At 34.0% G+C, this 21,008-nt stretch overlaps 1 protein-coding gene across 8 annotated transcripts in view; it reads left to right on the top strand.

Moving 5' to 3' along the window:
- The window catches only part of LOC129954079 (phosphoribosyl pyrophosphate synthase-associated protein 2), a 42,355-nt gene extending 39,826 nt beyond the window's left edge, over positions 1 to 2,529 (top strand). For all 8 annotated transcript variants that reach the window (XM_056067736.1, XM_056067741.1, XM_056067735.1 and 5 more), the window contains 2 exons: positions 1,500 to 1,646; positions 1,719 to 2,529. In XM_056067736.1, the coding sequence (XP_055923711.1) occupies positions 1,500 to 1,646; positions 1,719 to 1,877 (306 nt within the window). In that variant the 3' untranslated portion in view covers positions 1,878 to 2,529. The remainder of the gene's footprint in view (positions 1 to 1,499; positions 1,647 to 1,718) is intronic.
- The last annotated feature ends 18,479 nt before the right edge of the window (positions 2,530 to 21,008 follow it).

Raw genomic sequence — 21,008 nt, 5'->3', positions numbered from 1 at the left:
TCATGTTATATCTTATTGATGCTAGTCATACTAAAGCTCAAAGATGACTCTATCTCACGATATGTAACATATCGATCTTGTTTTATCAGTTCATGTACAGCATCGATATTTTGGACGACCTTCACGGAATCCATCCTGGAGCGAACGACGACCATGATTGAAATCGCACTTAAATGAAACATGCTTTCTAGAAGGTTATGGTTAAAAATGTCAAACTTTCCGTTGAAAATGTCAGATGGCGTCTGGCAACACTTACTGTTACCTAGGCTAGAAATATAAGTAGCAACCCTCGTATTTAAAAAAACTTACTTAAAAAACTTAAGCCTTTAGAACTGTTTTCAAAGATAAGCTTTTTAAATGCATGGTCATACATCACACATGGTCATACGTCACGCAAATACCTTCGTTAAGTTTCTTGTAAAAGATTCAATTGAATTCCACACTTTAAACAGTTTGACAGTAGTTCTCAAGTTTCTAAGAGTGACCATCATTTTACCCTAAAACCCAACTTTCTCTGTACTATGAAGTACAACAATTCGATCTTTAGCCGTACAACGCGAATGTGCAATGCTTCACCAAGTTATTTCTTTCTTTCGTTGTAATACTCACAAATTCAAACACAATGTTTCTAATCCTTCCATTTTTTTCCTCACACTGTGTGATAAATATACACAAAATTTGGGAAGGATACACATTGTAAAACCCACTTTTTGGTGATACACAACATTCCAGACAATAACAAAAAAAACAACCGTTTCTCAATTTATTCTTGTAAATATATAACCAATTAAATTTACCTGGATTTTTGAAAATCAATCCTCATTCTAGTCTCAAAATATCACAGACACTATTGTATTTTCGGTAACCTTTTTTCATCACATACAAAAATATCAACAAGGCTTTAAAAAGCTGATAAATATTTTATTTGACATTCAATTTTATTAATTTAAATTAATTTTATAAAGAAACCGCTTGGATCTTAGGTAATCATAGCACTCGATCAGGCATCAAATCTTTAACGTCTATTAACCTTTGTTTGCTATGAACATTCGGAGTCTTTTAAGAAAGATTAATGTTATTTCTTAAAATTGCTGACATTAAATGTGTTTATCTTTTTTCGTATCTCTGATTGGCTAACAACTTTTTTTGTATAGACCAATCTTAATAATAATTAATAATGCTAAAAACAAAGAAGACACAAATTTGTTTTATTTGAATAAAAACAAAATCCTCCTATAAATTATTATCACGAGAGGTATCTAGAAGATAAAAGTCGAAATTGTCTTATCAAATTATATAATATCAAAGCTGTGTTATTTTTATTTACGTGATCTGCTCAGGTTCATTGCTCACATCTTGAGAATAGAACAAATAGGATCAAAGTGACATCAATATTTGTTTATTTTTATGATCTTTAAACTAAAGGCCATTAGAAAATATGTTATGCACTTATCTGGATTGTATCATGTGAATAACACAATCTTTTTTATTTGAACTAGGATGACCTTATCGATGATGTCCAATCTTTTGTTGCTGCAGCAGAAGTTCTAAAAGAGAATGGAGCATGTAAAATATACGTCCTTGCAACACATGGCTTGCTGAGTTCTGATGCTCCTCGATTGATTGATGAATCGCCCATTGATGAGGTAAATTATTACAAATAAATTAATTCAATTTTCAAAACTCATAATTAAACAACTTTTGTCTTTCATCCTCAGGTTGTTGTAACAAATACCATACCACATGAGATCCAAAAATTACAATGCCACAAGATCAAAACAATTGACATTTCAATTTTGATAGCCGAGGCGATTCGCAGAATTCATAACAAGGAATCGATGTCTTATCTCTTCCGTAATGTAACGCTAGAAGATTAATTTGTTGCATCCCACTGCAGATGCAGAAGCATCGTTTTTGTTGTTTTATTTTCTATAATATTTGAATTGATTACTACAACTTTTCAAAGCTCATTATACATTTTCTTTTTTTTTTGTTTAATTTCTTTACTAATTTTTAAACTATTCATAATGCACTACTTATGTTTCTATTTTGTTTATTAAGTATTTTTTTCTAGCACTGCCTTTGATCCGTGCGTAATTCAAATAATTATTATTTACAACAGATTTGTTTTCAAACAAGTTTCCTATACTAAAAAACAAACCATTTTTGTACTTTTTTCAAAATAATGTAAAATTCGTTTGAAATCAAACTGTTAATGAAAAAATCAAAACAAACAAAAACACGAAAATTTACAAAATCTTAGTGAAAACATAAAAACACAGATTTCTATAAATCATTCATAGAAGTTTGCTGGTTAAGCTTAAGCAATGATGATGGAAGAAGGAAACATTGTTTTCTTTGTTAGAAATATTAATACTTATTAATGAATATGTACCATTATTGATTATTATAAATATTTTATTAAAACACATGATACATTGTATTAAAAATAGAAATATCAAACATATTTGTAGAAATGTATAAAAAAAGAATAAAAAATGAAATATAAATTGCTATTTAAAGAATAAATCATGTTTCATTTTTTTAATTTTTAAACAATAAGTAAGTCGTCCTGCAGTGGACATCAGTTAAGAATTATTGTATTGTACCTAGAGTGGTACAGTTTGGGACTATATTTTGCAATGATTCGTTTAAGTTCTAGAGCTTTTTTAATATTTAACATTTAAGGTCTCAGTTCGAGCTTTTTTGCTCTTAATAATCTTTACTTACTTACTTAAGGTGCGCTACAGTCCGGGGCGGACCTGGGTCTCAACCAACATGCGTCTCCAGCCAGCTCGGTCCCTAGCTAGCTGTCTCCAGTTTCGCACGCCAAGTTGGTTGAGGTCCCCTCCCACCTGGGTGCGCCACCTGAGTCGCGGTCTTCCTCTGCTGCGCCGTTCCTCGGGATTGGACTCGAAGACATTCCTGGAGCGTTGATGTCCATCCGCTCTACATGACCTAGCCATCTTAGCCGTTGGACTTTAATTCTGCTAACTAGGTCAGTGTCGCTGTACAGTCCGTACAGTTGGTCGTTATATCTTCTCCTCCATTCTCCATCTATGCGTACGGGACCAAAAATCACCCGAAGAATTTTTCTGTCGAAGCATCCTAAGACGCTCTCATCTTTCTTTGACAGGGTCCATAAATGAGAACCCGGATGATGAGTGTCTCATAGATGGTGATTTAAGATTAAGATGCTCGAGAGAGGACTTTACTTCTCAATTGTCTTCTAAGTCCAAGGAAGCAGCGATTTGCAAGAGTTATTCTTCGTTGGATTTCAGCGCTGGTGTCGTTGTCTGTGTTAATAGCGGTGCCTAGGTAGACAAAGTCCTTAACTACCTCAAAGCTATAGCTGTCCATGGTGGCGTTTTGCCCAAGACGTCGATGTTCAGTGTCCTTTTTTGATGACAGCATATACTTGGTCTTGCCCTCATTGACCACTAAACCCACACGCTTTGATCTTCCAATTATGTCAATATCATCTGCGTATCCGAGTAATTGGATGGACCTTTGGAAGATTGTGTCTCTAGTGTTGACGGTTGGGTTTTGCACAATTCTTTCCAGAACGATGTTGAAGAAGTCGCATGACAGTGCAACAGTGCATCGCCTTGTCTAAAACTTTTTTTGACATCAAATGCATCTGTAAGATCTTTTCCGACCTTGATAGAGCAGCGTGCATTCTCCATCGTCATTCTGCCCAAACGGATAAGTTTGACAGGGTTGCCAAAACTAGACATTACTCTGTAGAGCTGTACCCTATGGATGCTTTCATACGCGGCTTTAAAATCAATAAAAAGATGGTGGGTATCGATTTGAAGCTCCTGGATTTTTTCCAAGATTTGCCGTAGTGTGAATATTTGGTCGATAGTGGACTTTCCTGGTCTGAAGCCACACTGATAATGACCAATCAGGTTGTTGACGAATGGCTTCAGACGTTCACATAATACGGCAGAGAGGGTCTCATACGCAATGTTAAGGAGACTGATGCCTCTGTAGTTGGCACAGTTTAGAAGGTCTCCTTTCTTATGTATCGGGCACACTATGCTGAGATTCCACTCATAGGGCATGCTTTCTTCCGACCATATTTTGCAGATGAGTTGGTGCATGCTCCGTACCAAGTCATCGCCTGCTGCTTTAAATAGTTCGGCAGCGATGCCGTCAGCTCCAGCAGCTTTGTTTGACTTAAGTTTAGATATAGCTATCTTCACTTCGTCAAGGTCGGGTAGGCGGAATTGTTGATCTGCGTCGCCTCGCCGAGGTTGAGTGGTTCTATCTCCCTTACAGCGGAATTCGGTTCGTCATCACCGTTAATAATTTAGAGAAGTGATCTTTTCATACTCTCAACTGCGGTTCTACTACGATGTTACCCTGATCGTCTTTACAAGCTTCGGTTCGTGGCGCTTCTCATGCTCTCTTTTTTTCCATCTAAGAAGCCGGTGTTCCTCTCTCCTCTTCTGCTCGTAGAGCTCGCGAGCCTTGCCGGCATTCGTCGTCAAACCAGGGGTTTTGCTGTGGTAGCCGCGTGAAACCTAGCACTTCAGAGGCGGCATCTCTGATGGCTGCAAGGCAATGTTGCCAATGGTTTTCAATGCTTAATGCAGGCAGCGTAGGACTCCTTAAGAGGTTATTAGAGACTCGATCGGAAAAGGACATGGCAGTCTCTTGCGATTGTAGCTGTCTAACGTCGAATCCTCTCACAGTACTTCCTTGTTTTGGCTTGGATCGGGATATCCGTAGCCGTACCTTGGCTACAACGAGGTAGTGGTCCGAGTCAATGTTGGCCTCTCAGAATGTTCGGATATCCTGTATATTGGAGAAGTGTCGTGCGTCGATCGCAATGTGGTCAATCTGGTTGACGGTTGATTGATCAGGAGATTTCTATGTCGCCTTGAGGATATTAAGATGTGTGAACTGCGTACTAGCTACCAGAACATCTCGACCCGCAGCGAAACCGACCAGCCTGAATCCGTTGTTGGAGGTGGTGTCGTGCAAGCTGTATCTCCCGATTATGCCACCAAAGATGTCTTCTCTTCCTAGCTTGGCATTCAAATCTCCTAAGACAATTTTAATGTCATAGCCAGGGCACTGCTCATATGTCTTGTCCAATAGCTAGAAGAATATGTCTTTGGTGTCTTCATCTTTCTCCTCTGTTGGGGTATGCGCGCATATTAGGCTTATGTTTATGAATTTAGCCTTGATGAGGACCTAACATTCCACGTGCATATCCGAAATTCGTTGTCCTTATTTCGTTTGCTTGGGTTGTCAACAGTGAATCAGTCCGTATCCGAGGCTTGTTGGTGCTTCGCAACTAAAGGTATTTTTTACGTGGCCAGGAAGTCACCCCGACGGCACAACCCCCAACCTGGAGGGCCAGATCCTTAGTATACCTCTAAGGAAGGGGAGCCGGATAAACCGCTCCTTACAGGCCTGGGCTCCGAATATGTGGAAGAAGCCCTATAAGGTGTTCACTAAGTAGTTCAACCTTACTGAAACTATAGACGCCACCGTTGATTCCATCTCGGGAATTCCTCCGCTGCCGTCTGGATAAGGAGAGGTGCTTTAGTGGAAACACCTGTCCCCACCTCTCTCGTTTGTTGCCCCCAACAACTCTCCACTGGAGTTGGAACCCAATCTCCAGTTGAGGTACTAGGCACCCGATGTTCCCCCCGGGAGGTGATAGTAGGAGTTGATAGACAGAGGTGGGTTTTGAGAAAAAACCTGTGGACGCTTGTGTACCCTTGAATGCACATGTCTATCATTTGAAAATCCTTAATAATCTTTGCATCGTTGAAATACCCCGAATGTAAGATCACAAAGCTAACATAAGTTGTTCTTACTTAAAGGTCATAAAAAGTAGTATTAAAAAAATTGTTTAATTTCATTTAACGGTCAAATTCTGACCTTGATTAATCCATAAAATATTTTCTTAAATCTATTTTTAGATTAACTGGTTAAAAATAATAAATAAATATTCAGAAATTTCATGACTAAAGAATGTGGCTTTAACCCTAAAACCGCAAACAAAAACATGAGATATCTCAGATTTACTCAACTTAGGGGAATTTTTATTCTTGCCATCCCAGAAGAAAAAGTTAAAAAAAATTAAATCTTTAATATAATTTATATCAATTGTTAGGAATACCTCAAATTATTGAACTTTGATTTGTGTAGCTTAAGTATTTTCAAATTCTTTTTATTCAGTTTTATTTTGAATTTGTACGTAGGTATTTTTGTTCTTGACCAAAATTTGTGTGTATTAACCTTGAAATTGAAACAATAAAAAAAGAATTACTCCCAAGTCAACCAATTAGAAACAAATAAAACACTTCGTTGTATAAATCTTCATTTCAGATTATAAAAGTTCATTAAAGTCCTATCTCAACTTAAATTACTTTGATGTTTTTATTTTACCTACATATGTATGCATTTATGTACATATTTTATAAACAAGCTGATAATCTTTGTATCTTTGTGCAATTCACTTAAATAATTTTAATAACTTAATTTACTTAAGACCTGCATATTTCAACTAGGTAGGTATATACCCATTAACACTCTAATTCCTAAGGTTGAATCCTAATTTTACTCGGAAATTTTTTTAAAAAGATTGATTTATTTCTTTGACTTTGACAATTGTTGACAAGATTTTGACAGTTTTCGAAATCTTTATGTTATAACCTAAGACAGAACTAGCGTTTTTCTGTTAAAAACCAGTTTGGGCTTAAATGCTTCTAGCTGTCTTCTAAGGCAGGTGAATTCCTACAACTTATGAGGATTTTTAAAAATTAAGTAACATACTGAAAACTTGTAAATGGAATATTGAAGTAAGGGATTATAGCGATGGAAAATCATCACGAATATTACTGAATTTTTGAACTTGGCAGGTATGAAAACAAGCAAAATTGTCGCATTTGGGGAACAGAAAACCCACATGAATACATTGAAAAGCCGATACACCCAAAACGAGTCACTGTTTGGTAGGAATTTTGGTCCAGAATAATAATTGGGCCATTTTTCTTCGAAAATGAGCAAGGAGTAGCCGTTACAGTCGTTATTGGGTCTGTTGAAAGAATTTTTGTTCAAAATTAAAGAGAAGGATATTGTCAACATTTGGTTTCAACAGGACGGCCGGCGCTACGTGCCACACAGCCGAAGCTACACTCGATGTTTTTATAGCATCGGGTCATTATAATTTTTTTTTTCGAATTATAAAAGGGTTGTATCTCAAAACGTGCGTTGATTTCGAAGTCGGGTTCGAACTAAAGATTATAGAAACTTTAAAACAAGTTAAATTTTCGTCCCCACCTACAAAACCTGGTTGATCGTTATTATAATAGGTGCCATCATCACAATATGACGATCTATAAAAATACAATTTTAGGAAAGACATAATTCATTCACTACCGTAAGCCGCGTTTGCCCACTACTTTAATAAACAAAAAATCTCATCAAGCTTTTTAAAGCAAAGCTCTAGAAGTAAAATATATTAGAATATCTACTTTGCTATAATTTTACTGTAACAAATCGAAGTTTGTTTTGTATAATTTCTAATTTTCATTCTAAGTTTTTCTCTAAATAAAGTTTATATTATTTGAATTCTCCAAACCAACAGGTTATGGGCCCAGGAGAAAATTCAATAAAAAAAATTTAAATTTTTGTTTGCGTTAAAGGAAGATTTTATTTAAATAAAAATCGCACGCGTTTATTGAATTGGGCGCATTGAATCGGTGTTTCTTTATTATAAAACAATATGGAAAATTTTGCTGGAAGAAAAAGGTTTGGAGAAGTTTCTAGCAAATACATTGCAATCGTTGTTGGAGGATGTTCCTGCTGATGAAAATAGTATCAAGGCCAAAGAATCGTTGAAATCTGAAGAGAAGAAATGCAAATCCATCTTAGTTCAATGTATTGGTGATTCTCAATTGGAATATATCAAAGACAAAATTTTCGCAAAGGAAATATATGATACATTGATTGGTGTATTTGAACGCAAGAGTGTTGCTGGCCAATTACTTCTGCGCAAAGAATTATTGACGATGCGATACAAAGATGGAGATGAAATCAATGAATATTTTCTTCAGTTTGATCATGTAGTGCGTGAGTTGAAATCGATTGGTGCAACATTAGAAGAGCCGGATGTGGAATGTCATTTGATTTTAACTTTACCAAAATCTTTTGATGGCTTAATTACCGCACTGGAAACGATGGATACAACTAAATTAACGATTGAATTCGTTAAAAGTCGTCTTTTGGATGAATGTGGAAAGCGTGCAGCTAGTAGTTGTAGGCGTACCATAAAATCAAGCGACTCAATGGCTATGCAAGCAGACCGTTCGAAAATAATTTGTCACAGATGCAAAAAGCCATGCCACATCAAATCGAAATGTAAAGTTAATTTGTCGAAGAAAATTGATTCGTATGGTAAGAAAACTGCAGGTGAAAATTGTGCAAGAAAAAATGAAGATCCTGAATTCTTACTTTGTGAAGAACAAATGTTATCAAAGAGAAAGGCGATAGTGAACAACAATGAAATTTCGTCTAGCTGTATAAGTGAATCGTCAAGAAATAGTAATGAGGGCTTTGAAGAAATTAATTTTGTTCTTGATTCGGGTGCTGCCCATCATATTGTTAATAATAAAGTTTTTTTCAACAATATACATACAATCGAGCCAATAAATATTTCAACAGCAAAAGCAGGTGATTCCTTGGTAGCAAACCAGCAAGGCGACATTTCGGTCAAGACTTTCTTTAATGGAGATAATTCAACAAAAACTATTCAAAAAGTCTTGTTTGTTAAGAATCTAAAATGTAATTTGATGTCAATTCGTCAATTAACTGACAAAGGCTACAAGATCACCTTTAATGGTGTTGATGCCCTTATCTCCAAAAATGGTCAAAATATGTTCGCCGCTCGTCACTTTTTATGTTGAACGAAGTGTGTATGCTGGAATTGCTGGTGCGGAAAAATTGAGCAAAGCTTCGCAAACGTTATGGCATTTTCGTTTAGCTCATTTGAATGTTAATGATATGAAGAAGATGGTGAATCAAAACATGGCAACTGGATTGGTAGAATTAGGTATAAATAGTGCTGACAAATTTTGTGAATCGTGTGTGCTTGGTAAACAGACGCGTTTACCATATCCACCACGAAAGGAAATCCGATCTGAACGTATTTTGGAGCTCATCCATACAGATGTCAGCGGTCCAATGAATGAAGTGGCACATGATGGTTCCAGATTCTTTTTTTGCTTTTACTGATGATTTTTAACGTGCATCCATGGTATATTTCATGAAGAAGAGAAGTAAAGTTTTCGAAAAATTTCAACAATATGTTGCTATGGCTGAAGCACAACATAGGCTAAAAATTTCGAAATTGCATTTGGATAATGGCGGTGAGTATTGCTCAAACGAATTTAAATCTTTTTGTGTCAATAAAGGTATTCGACTGAATTACACCGTGCCATACAATCCGGAAATGAATGCGGTATCTGAACGTTTCAATCGCACAGTAGTTGAAAAAGCAAGGACTATGCTTTTGTCGAGTGGATTGAGTCGTCGATTTTGGAGCGAAGCAGTTTTACATGCAAATTATGTTAAAAATCGCTCACCAACTAGTGCTGTTGGCAAACAATTTGCAAATAAAACACCCGCTGAAATTTGGTATGGTAAAAAGCCAGATTTATCTCATCTTCGTGTTTTTGGGTCGATTTGTTACAACTATGTACCAACAGAAAATCGTACGAAGTTAGATGCAAAATCACTTAAATGTTACATGCTTGGATATGGTTCGTCTTCACAGATGTATCGTCTTTGGGACATCGAAGGTGACAAGCTTGTCATGGGTCGTAATGTGACGTTCAATGAAAAATCAATTTTTGATCGTTTGAATTATATCAACATATTTGATTCAGAGGTAGCTAATTATGACATCGATGAAAAATGTGAACAAGAAATCCACGGTGCAAATTTGGAAAGCATCGGTAACATCAGTGACAATGTCCACAGTGCTTCAAATAGTGTTGATAACAACAATGATTTGCGTCGCAGTGTTCGTGAGAAAAATAAACCAGATCGATATGGATGTGCTGCATGGTCTGCAAACTTTGCACTTTCTGCTGAGGAATTTGTACAGAATGATCCGGTCACGATGAATGATGCAAGGAACCCTGTTGATTGGCCAAAATGGGAAAAGGCTATTAATGATGAATATTATTCGTTGTTGAAGAATCGTACTTGGTCTTTGTGTAAGTTACCCACTGGTCGAAAGGCTGTCACTTGTAAATGGGTTTTCAAGTTGAAATATAAGTCAAATGGTGACATCGACAAGTATAAAGCCAGACTTGTTGCTCGTGGGTTCACACAGGAAAAAGGTTTCGATTACAACGAAACATATTCACCAACAGCCAAATTGACCACCTTCCGTATTTTATTGTCCATTGCTAACCATTTTGGATACGATATACATCAGATGGACGTTAAATGTGCTTTTTTAAATGGAAATTTAAAGGAAGACATCTACATGACACAACCAGAAGGATTTGTGAAAGATAAATCTATGGTTTGCAAATTAAACAAATCGCTTTATGGGTTAAAGCAAGCATCACGGATGTGGAATGAGTGCTTTAATCAATTCATTCTTAAAATTGGTTTTAATCGTTGTCAATCAGATCAATGTTTGTACATGAAAATTGAAAATGGTATTGTCTGTTACATACTCTTATACGTCGACGATTTAGCAATAATTTCAAACAGTACAAAAATGATAAATGTAATTAAAGCTGAATTGTCAAAAGAATTTGAGATGACGGATCTTGGTAAAATCAATTCGTTTCTTGGAATTTCTATTGAAAGAAATTTAAATGATTATTCAATTCAATTAAGCCAGTCAAATTACTTGAAAAATATTTTGAAGAAATTTGATATGAATATCTGCAAAACGGCTGCAACACCAATCGAAAATGGATTACATTTGCAAAATGATGATGGCAATAATTTATCTAGTCAGCCATATAGAGAACTCATTGGATGCTTAACATATGCTACTCAAACAACTCGACCAGATTTATGTGCATCGACAAACTATTTTAGTAGATTTCAAAACTGCTTTAAAGATGAACACTTTATGTATGTATGCAAAACGTATTTTAAGGTACATACAGGGAACATCTGATATGAAAATGGTTTATCGTCGTGATTCTGAGGCTGATATTTTAACTGGATACGCCGATTCTGACTGGGCTGGTGATAAGAACGATCGCAAATCAACATCGGGATATGTATTCAAGGTCTTTGGGGATACAGTAAGTTGGTTATCACAAAAGCAACCAACTATTAGCCTGTCATCAACTGAAGCTGAGTATTTGGCATTAGCAAAATGTATGGTTGCGCTGTCTTTTAAAAGAAATTGGACATCCTTGCAATTCACCAACAACAATATTTGAAGACAATCAAGCGTGCATCAAGGTAGCTGAAGAATCACGTGATCATAAAAGAATGAAACATATTGATGTGAAATACAACTTCATTCGAGAATCTATTGTAAATAAAGAAATCAAACTCAAATACATCTCTACTAACAATCAAGTTGCTGATATAATGACAAAGGGTCTTGCAAAAATTCTTTTTCAAAAGCATCGCTTAAATTTAAATCTTAATTAATTTGACTATATTAACTAATTTTTCCGACTACTTTAATTTAAACGAATTTTTTTTTTTAATTGTAAATATTAATTTATTGAGTTTTAGAATGTTTAGCTTTAATAATCTTGTTTGTTTGTTACTAATTTGATAACTGATAAAATTAAGAGGCGGTATTAGAATATCTACTTTGCTATAATTTTACTGTAACAAATCGAAGTTTGTTTTGTATAATTTCTAATTTTCATTCTAAGTTTTTCTCTAAATACAGTTTATATTATTTGAATTCGCCAAACCAACAAAATAAAATACAATTTCAGCTTTATTTCCAGTTTTTAAGTTGGTAGCACATTGGACATCAGTCAAACTCAGCTGTAATTTAAAGTGTCATTGGGCAGGTCCACACGACATAGGGCAGGTTTAGGTGATATAAGGGACTTGAAAGTAAAGCAAGTCCATTGGTAACATGCCAAAAAATTACCTTCCAATTACCTTCATTGGAAAGTTACCTGGAAAGTTAGTCAAACAAAATCTCCCTAACTATGAAGTTAAGTTAACTTATTTCAAAGTTACAATTCATTATATTTTTCATCTAATTTAAAGATGAACTTTATTACTTCGCTATTTATTTATTTTCTGCACACTTCTATTTGACGTTTTATTTGAAAGAGTTTCTTGTCAAATTAGATAAGGAATAAGTAATATTAATATAGAATTCTAACTTTCAAGAGAAGTGTTTTGTAGACAATTATGTTTTTGGTAGTTTTTGCACGATCAACTAAAGGTAAGGGTTAGTAAAGTAAAGTTCCAAGTTTAAAATTAATGACACTTAAAAAGTAACTAGTTGACTTGGTCAAAATTTAAGTTCAAGGAATCCCGTTGACTGCAAATGAAGTCCCTAACGTTGTCCGAACCTGCCCATAAATGACTTGAAAGTTATCCAAGTTGTTGGTATCTGATTGGTCAGCTCCTAAAAAAATGTCTTCTAATTTCTAATTGAGGCAATAGAATGTTTAGTATTGGAAAGTTAGCCTAGAAAAATCTTCCTTACTATCAAGTCAAGTCTACTTGTGTCAAAATGAAACTTGGCCATGGATTAAAATTCAATTGACACATTCCATCTAATATTAAGTGTAGGGTTCCTTGTCAAATTGAAAAAGAAATAAATAATATTCCTTGCCTGAGAAATGTTTTGTAGACATTGTTATTACATGCATTGTATTTGTATGTATTGTCATTAGTAGTTTTTGTACGATAAATTGACGGTAGAAGTTAGTGAAGTAAAGTACCAAGTTTGAAATTTATGACACTTAAAAACTTACTAGTTGCCTTGGTCAAAATAAACGTTCAAAAAATGCTGTTGACTGCATCCGGTACAAAAAATTAGTTACATTTTTCATATTTAATAAATAGCTTATTTGAAAATTGAACAAGCCGTTTAAAATATTAAAACTAACTTCAAACGTGGTCATTCAAATGTAGCAACTTTTACGACGCGACGTTTGCAACAATTGAAGTTATTGTACAACTTCTTTTAGTCCGCTTCGATTGAAGCTGATGGACAAGGCGATATGTGGACAGCAAGCCACATAAAGCACTAATCATTGCCTTGTTGCGTAAGAATTTTCCTGGTCGCATATTTTTATATTTTGGCAATGTCAAATTGCTACAAAGATTATGAGGTAAAGACTTGGATAGATATATAGAGCTAGATAGATATATATATAGCTACGCAAAAAACAGTGCTTACGAAAATAATCTCGGAACTGTAGGCGAAATGAAAACCATCATTACTCTAACTTTGGCCAAAATATTACTCAAAATTAGAGGAAAACCAGGCCGGCCTGGCCTTCGTCATCGATAATACAACCAGGTTCCAGTCCGGGTCTTGTTTATCATGCTCTCCACCTTTCCCGGTAATTGGCTCGTTTCATATAATTCATTGTTATATCTCCGGAATTGTCCTTCCTCAGTGGCCAATAATTCTGGTTAAGACTTTTTACATCGAAGGTTCGGTTGGTTTTAAGCTGACGAATGCATTTTTCTTCTTCTATTTTATGATCAATCGCTACTATTTAAATAGGGTTAGTGTATGATTGGACCCCTTCGAATTCGCGATCACAGCTATTACTGTGGGTTTCAACGTTTCCCGGAGACTAAGCCACCATGTACTTTGTTTATATGCAGTCCCGGGTTTTTTTACGCTAGCTCGATCTACATGAAGTGTCATGTTTCGGACGGAATGGTAGAACTTTCCCACCTGGTGCGGACCTTCCTATCTGTTTATTTCCAAATCACAGACGATATGTTCTTTTCCCATGCTATCTTCTTTCGTCTGTGAAGTTTTTTTTCAATACTTCTGACACTCTTATATTCTACTTCGCGTGTCCGCTTTCTACGAGGTTGAGAGTATTACCGTTTCCATACATTTCTTGCTGGTACATAAGTTATTTGATCCTGGCATTTCTATGACTCTTAGTTAATTATCAATAGCGTTCTCAATTAAGCTGTGGGAGCCAATTTAATACCTAAATATTGGCTCTCAACCTATTTTGTTGCTGTCACCAAGGATGATTTTAAGGTCATACTTTGGCAGGGTATTGAAGGTGTTATCTACGAGTTCGTAATAGACATAATTTTCATCATCTGAGGAAAAAATCCATTTTAACGTTTTTTTTTTATAAATCGAAAAAAAAACTGAAAAAAAATTGTCACTACCAAAATTTTATGACTAAAATATGATTTCATCTCCAAAACAATTTTGTGCAACGAAGAATAGTGTTTTTGACATCTGATAAAATTTTGAGAAAAATCGAATTGACAGTTTTTCTATAAAAAATAAAAATAAAAAAAAAATAATCAAGATTAGTAAAAATTGAATATCCATTCAAATATGCAAAAACTTGAAATTTGGGCTTAAATCTTATTTTACCTACAAGAAATATTGTTTTTAACATTCTGAAAAGTGTTGAGAAAAATCGAATTGACAGTTTTCTTACAAAAAATAAAATATATAAAAACAAATTAATAAAAGTTGGTAAAAATTGATGTTCGACTTAAATATCTTTTTAAAAATTGTAGGTATTGGCATCAAACTAATTTTATCTTATAAAAAATATTGTTTTTCAACATTCAGTACAATTTTGAAAAAAATCGAATTGACAGTTTTTGTACAAAAAATAAAACTCTAAAAACAAAAACAATACTAAAACTTGGTACAAATTTACTTTCGACTGAAATAGCTTTTTAAAAATTAAAAATATTGTCTTCAAACTTATTTTATTTCACAGAAAATATTGTTTTCGATATTCAGTAATTTTTATATAAAAATGCAAAAGTCCGTTTTTTCATAAAAAATAAAATCTACAAAAAATAGCACGCAAACTTTTAAGCAAGACAAATCGACAGACGGGATGGGAAGTTATCAGTGTGGGTCGCATCCCAGCCTCTTTTTTAACTTCCCATAGGAAGTTATTGTAATGGGTTCGATTTGTCAAATTGAAAATTTTGACATTTCCCGACGTTTCAAGGTCCCTAGAGTCGAAATAAAACATTTTTAGCAAGATGTCTGAACGTGCGTGTGTACGTACGTCCGTACGTTCGCGACGTTTTTTTCGTCGTCCATAGCTCAAGAAGAAGAGATATCGATGTCAAACAAATTTTGTTATACAGATAAAAAGGCAGCAAGATGCAGAAAGGGCTCTCAAGAAAATTGCGTGGGTGGTTTGTTACCATAGCATTTTGAAAAAAAGCTGAAAATGTTGGTTAACCCTAAATATCTTACGAACCAAAAAAGCTACAGACTTGAATTAAATTTTATATAATATATTGTAACGTGATACCAAACAGGCATATTTTTTGAAAAAAAATCAATATAACGGTTTTTTCATAAATCAATAAAAATTTGTCAACTCTAAAATTTTACGACTGAAATATGATTTCATCTCTAAAACAATTTTGTGCAACGAAGAATAATGTTTTTGACATCTGATAAAATTTTGAGAAGAATCTAATTGACATTTTTTGTACAAAAAATAAAAAACCTAAAAAAAATGTATAAAAGTTGGTAAAAATTGATTTTCGACTCAAATATCTTTTCAAAACTTTGAGATATTGGCTTAAATTTACTTTATCTTTCAAAAAATATTGTTGTCAACATTGAGTAAAATTTTGAAAAAAAATCGAATTTATAGTTTTTTACAAAAAATTAAAAACCTAAAAAAAAATTAACAAAAGTTGGTAAAAATTGATTTTCGACTCAAATATCTTTTCAAAAATTTTAAATATTGGCTTCAAACTAATTTAATCTTATAAGAAATATTGTTTTCAACATTCGGTAATATTTTGAAAAAAAAATCGAATTGACAGTTTTTTACAAAAAATAGAACTCTAAATAAAAAACGATACTAAAACTTGGTATTAATTTGCTTTCGACTCAAATAGTTTTTTAAAAATTCAAAATATTGACTTCAAAATTATTTTATTTCACAGAAAATATTGTTTTCGATATTCATTATTTTCCAACAGTCCGTTTTTTCATAAAAAATTAAATCTACAAAAAATAGTACGCAAATTCGGTAAAAATTGATACGAGTACATATAGACAAACTTTTAAGCAAGACAAATCGACAAACGGGATGGGAAGTTATCAGTGTGGGTCGCATCCCAGCCTCTTTTTTTATAGGATATGATGGAGAAATTCTAACCCGTAATTTGGATTAATGACTTTTCATATAGTACTGTTTAGATTGTGAAGAAAAGAAAAAAACAATGTAATTAATTAGGGATTTGAATATTGTAACAATTCATTTCAAAAACTCTACATTTGATAAGATCATCCGATTTTCCAAGATTTAAAATTAAAAAACAAATGTAAGACTAATCGCATTGAAGTGGAGTGTATGCCTTATAAAGTAATTAATTTTCTAAAGCATCATGATTATAATATTTTTGCGAAGTTCAATGAATTTTATCACAAAGTGTTGTGATTTATCACTAATCAAATAAATACAACAGAATAATTAGAGATTTTATCATTGCATTAAGACTTCAAATAATGACATAAAGTGTCTTAATTGTTTTTGTTTACATACAAATTAAATAATAAATGCAACTTAAACCAGGATCGGATTTTAATTCTGTCTAGTAAGTGGCTTTAGGGCGCTGAACTCTGTTTCAAGTGATTTTTGGAAAAAAGAATAAGATTCAACTATTAATCAAAAGTATTATTAATGATGATCTAAAAAAGTCGAGTAATTTTAGATCGTTGAGTAAGCCCTTATGGTTATCTTAAAGTAGTTACATTTTTAAAAACAATTATAAAAGTCTTCAAATTTATATTTTCTTTTAAATACCATAAGTTAATTGAAAAGTTTGTAAATTTCGACGTAAATCATCAAACAAATAAATTAACTTAAGGCTTTGTTCATATGAAAGTTTTTTCTGAAACATTATTTACTTACAATTAGTCATAATTAAATTACACAAAAAGGGTTTTTGTTATGAGTAATTCTTGTTCCAAATTGAATGTTTACATTATTTAATAAAAACAAAAGAATTTAAAGAATTGTATGACATTTAAAAGTGACAAAATATTGACTTTATTTTTTTTTTGTAATTGTTAGTTTAAGCTTAACAAAAAATAAAACGAAAAGCAACCAAAACCACGATAAATATTGGAAGGGTACCTTACCTACAATAATCACGTATATTAAAAGTGATAAAACTTGTTTAATATTATTGTTTGCTTAATTTTATAGCTACATACTATATGACAAGCTAAGTTGTATATATGTTTTTTGCACATTTAAAACTGATGACTGAGATGATAAGATATTTTGCTTACATTTCCTTGAGACTGAAACTGAAACACAAGTAGCGTAAATAAACATGTTTTGGTTATTGTTAATATTCTAGAAGTATCCTTGGGTAAAAACAAAAAACATTGAATCTGCGTAGCGTAGATATTTTACCACTATTCTAAACCCCGTACATTTCTAATAGCTTTTCTGTCAAAATATAGTTGCGCAATAATCACTTTTTCAAACATACCTTAATCTAGAAAACGGGCATTAATTTTAAATACCCGAAACTCGAAAAACTTATGAATTTAGAAAATTATTAAAAGTCTAAGTTACTATTGTGTGATTTTATGTAGAACAGATATTTAGATGATATGATAGTTTAGCAAAATTGAGTATTTAACGAAATTTCTTCAAATTTTGCGCCAGTGTCTTAACGTTTATTTCAGTTAACGCATTGACTAATTACCCCTCATAGTAAAGTTCAAACTAAAACAAGTTTGTTTAGTGTGACTTACTAAGTTAATTGGACAAGTGTATTGGATTAATAATCTCATAGTCCAGGAAAATTAGATGCTGCCTAAAAAGTAATCTTATTTTGGAATAGAACAAAAATTTTAAGGGGTGAAGGGGTATGAAGAATGCAGTTTTTGCATAAGTAATCATATTTTTGGGTAGGGAGTTATTCAATTACCATATATATTTTAACTATGCATGGGAAAATATTTATTAGAAAACTTAGTTTCAGAGGGTTACCGCAAGTTGAAGAAGTATTTTGTATTTTGTTTCCTTTGCTATAAAGCTAACCGTACTGAGGAAAGCCGGAAAAAGTTCAAACAAGTCAGGAAGGCCTGCAACGCCCATATTCGACGGACCAAATTTTTACATGACCAAAATTTACGGCAAAAAATACTGCAATGTCCTAAAGGCAGTAAAAATTGTTGGTGATTTGTAAAAAAACATGAGGAATTCTTCCTCTTCTTCGGTTCCTACGCTCGTTGTCAATGACACTCCTTTTGTTAGCTCTTTAGAGAAAGCTAATCTCTTTGCTAGGCAGTTCGCCGCCAATTCTACGCTGCCAGTGAGTGTTATGACTCCGCCTGTACTTGAGCGAATTAGTGATTCTATGCGACCAATCTTTTTTCGCACTCGTACTGTGGCAAGAGTCCTAAGAGATCTAAACACACATAAATCCGCTGGTCCGGATGGTATCCCCGCTATTATTCTGAAGAGGTGTTCTTCAACGCTGGCAAAACCACTGCGTAAGCTTTTTCATCTGTCCTACTCCTCGGAGAGGATGGAAAACGGCATTTGTCCAGAATATTCCCAAAAAATATCTTGAAGATCGAAAGCTTCTTAATGACCGGCAATACGGCTTTCGTAGCAATAGGTCCACTGGTGATCTCATGGTTCATCTCACCGAACAGTGGAGCAAATCTTTACATCGTTTTGGAGAAAGTAAGATTATTGCACTTGATATTTCAAAAGCATTTGATAGGGTTTGGCATCAGGCTCTCTTATCGAAAATGCGTGCTTTAGGTTTTCACGAATCCCTGCTTCATTGGATTAGTAATTACCTTTCGGATCGTTTAATACAAGTAGTATTGGATGGATTCAAGCCTGAAAACCATAAAATAAATGCTGGTGTGCCCCAGGGCTCTGTTTTATCTCCAACACTCTTTCTCATTTTTATGAATGATCTTCTGTCTGCAACATCTAATCCAATACATTGTTTCGCTGACGATAGTACTCTTAGCTTTTCATATTCGTTTTCAGACTCACATCCCTCTTCTTCGGATGTGGAACTGCAACAACAAAATATGATAAGCTCATTAAATTCCGATCTAAACAGCATTGTTCAATGGGGATTAAAAAACCGCGTGGAATTTAATGCTTCGAAAACCCAATGCTGCCTTGTATCGTTAAAGCGAGATATATACCCCCATTGCCATTATGCATAAATGACACTTGCATCAATGAGACTTAACGCCTCGATATTCTCGGTATGTGTGTCACCAACCACCTCTTGTGGTATGATCACATACGCGATGTCGCCAAAAATGCCGCAAGGTGTTTGGGTTTCCTTAGGCGATGCAAGAAAGATTTCACCCCTTCTGATCTGGCTGTTATCTACAAGACTTATATACGTCCAAAGCTTGAGTATAACTCCCATTTCGGGGCTGGTCCTACTGCAACTTACTTAAGCCTCTTGAACGTAGAGCATTTAAATTGATAGATGATAATATGATAAGCTCATTTACTTCGCTTGAACATCGTCGTAAGGTCTCTTGTCTGACCCTTTTTTACCGTTATTTTAACGGCTTATGGTCTAGTGAAATAGCCAGTTGCATTCCTCCCCTTAAACAGTTCAACCGTAATACTCGAGCTTCTAGGGATGCTCATCAGTATACCCTCGAGCCCAACTTCGGTCGTACTGTCAAATACAGAGATTCGTTCTTTAGCCGTACTACGCGAATGTGGAATGCTTTAAAACACTCTGTCTTTCCTAGTCATTGAAATATTTAGGAATTCAAAAGCAATGTGCACCTACATCTCCTTTTAAACCCTCTCTCCTCTTCCTAGTGCTCACACTGTGCCTCTGCATAATAAGGGTAGTAATATCCCCTTGAGTGTGTGTTTACTATTAAAAAAAAAAAAAACTTCTTAAAAGTTTATTTTTTTAACAAAATAATCAATGAACAAAATACAGGCAGAACACTTATCTATAATTTCGCTTGGATCTATGAAGGGCAACATTTCTCAATTTTACTGACCAAACAATCTATATCAATTTAGCAGGTGCAACAATCTATATCATATTTTTTTTTAAATTCATTTTTATTAATTTATTCTTAAAACTATCTTAAAACTAGACATATAAATTCATAAAACTAGCCTAATTAACCATGCTTTACTACTCTGTATCTATATCATAGGCAGAATTATATATGGTCTACAAACAAATTGGGTGGCGGCGCAACAGTCCGTTGAGAAAAATTTTCTGAATCTTCAAATTTCCTTCAACAAGTTGACAAGATTTGTCCAACCTGGTCCATCCATTATCAGAATTATCTCTTGTAGAGTGAGAGAGAATTTTTTTTAAATATGAGAATGGCTTGCATTTGAAAATTGGACATACGCTTATAAAATGGAAGCAGTCTTCTTTGGATTTATAATTGCAGAGTGTACAGAACTGGTTGAAATTCCCATGGTATGGTCTACCGCTAAGACATCAGACTTCGCACCTTGCTTTGAAAATTAAAGAAATATCTTTGTAGCTTAAAGAATTGCTAAAATAGTTATTTTTACTCAGATTAAATTGAAACTGGCTATATAATATTCGACTTTCTGATTCAATTGCTCTTTTTACAAGTTGATTCCCAACTGGTCTACTTATAAAAAAAACCATTCTATCGAACTTTTATGCGGACCCAGATATAGCCATAATAGAAAAGCCTGTAGCAAGGTTAAGCATACCGTACAGTATTTACTGCCGTAGTTGTGGAGGCTAATATCAAAGGCAAATTGTGATTCACTTTTTTTGTAAATGTTCTGCCCTGGCCAGTTCTA

This window comes from Eupeodes corollae, chromosome 1 (assembly GCF_945859685.1).
Source record: "Eupeodes corollae chromosome 1, idEupCoro1.1, whole genome shotgun sequence".
NCBI lineage: Eukaryota > Metazoa > Arthropoda > Insecta > Diptera > Syrphidae > Eupeodes > Eupeodes corollae.
Note: the sequence above shows the minus strand (reverse complement) of the source record. Positions and strands in the feature narration are given on the sequence as shown.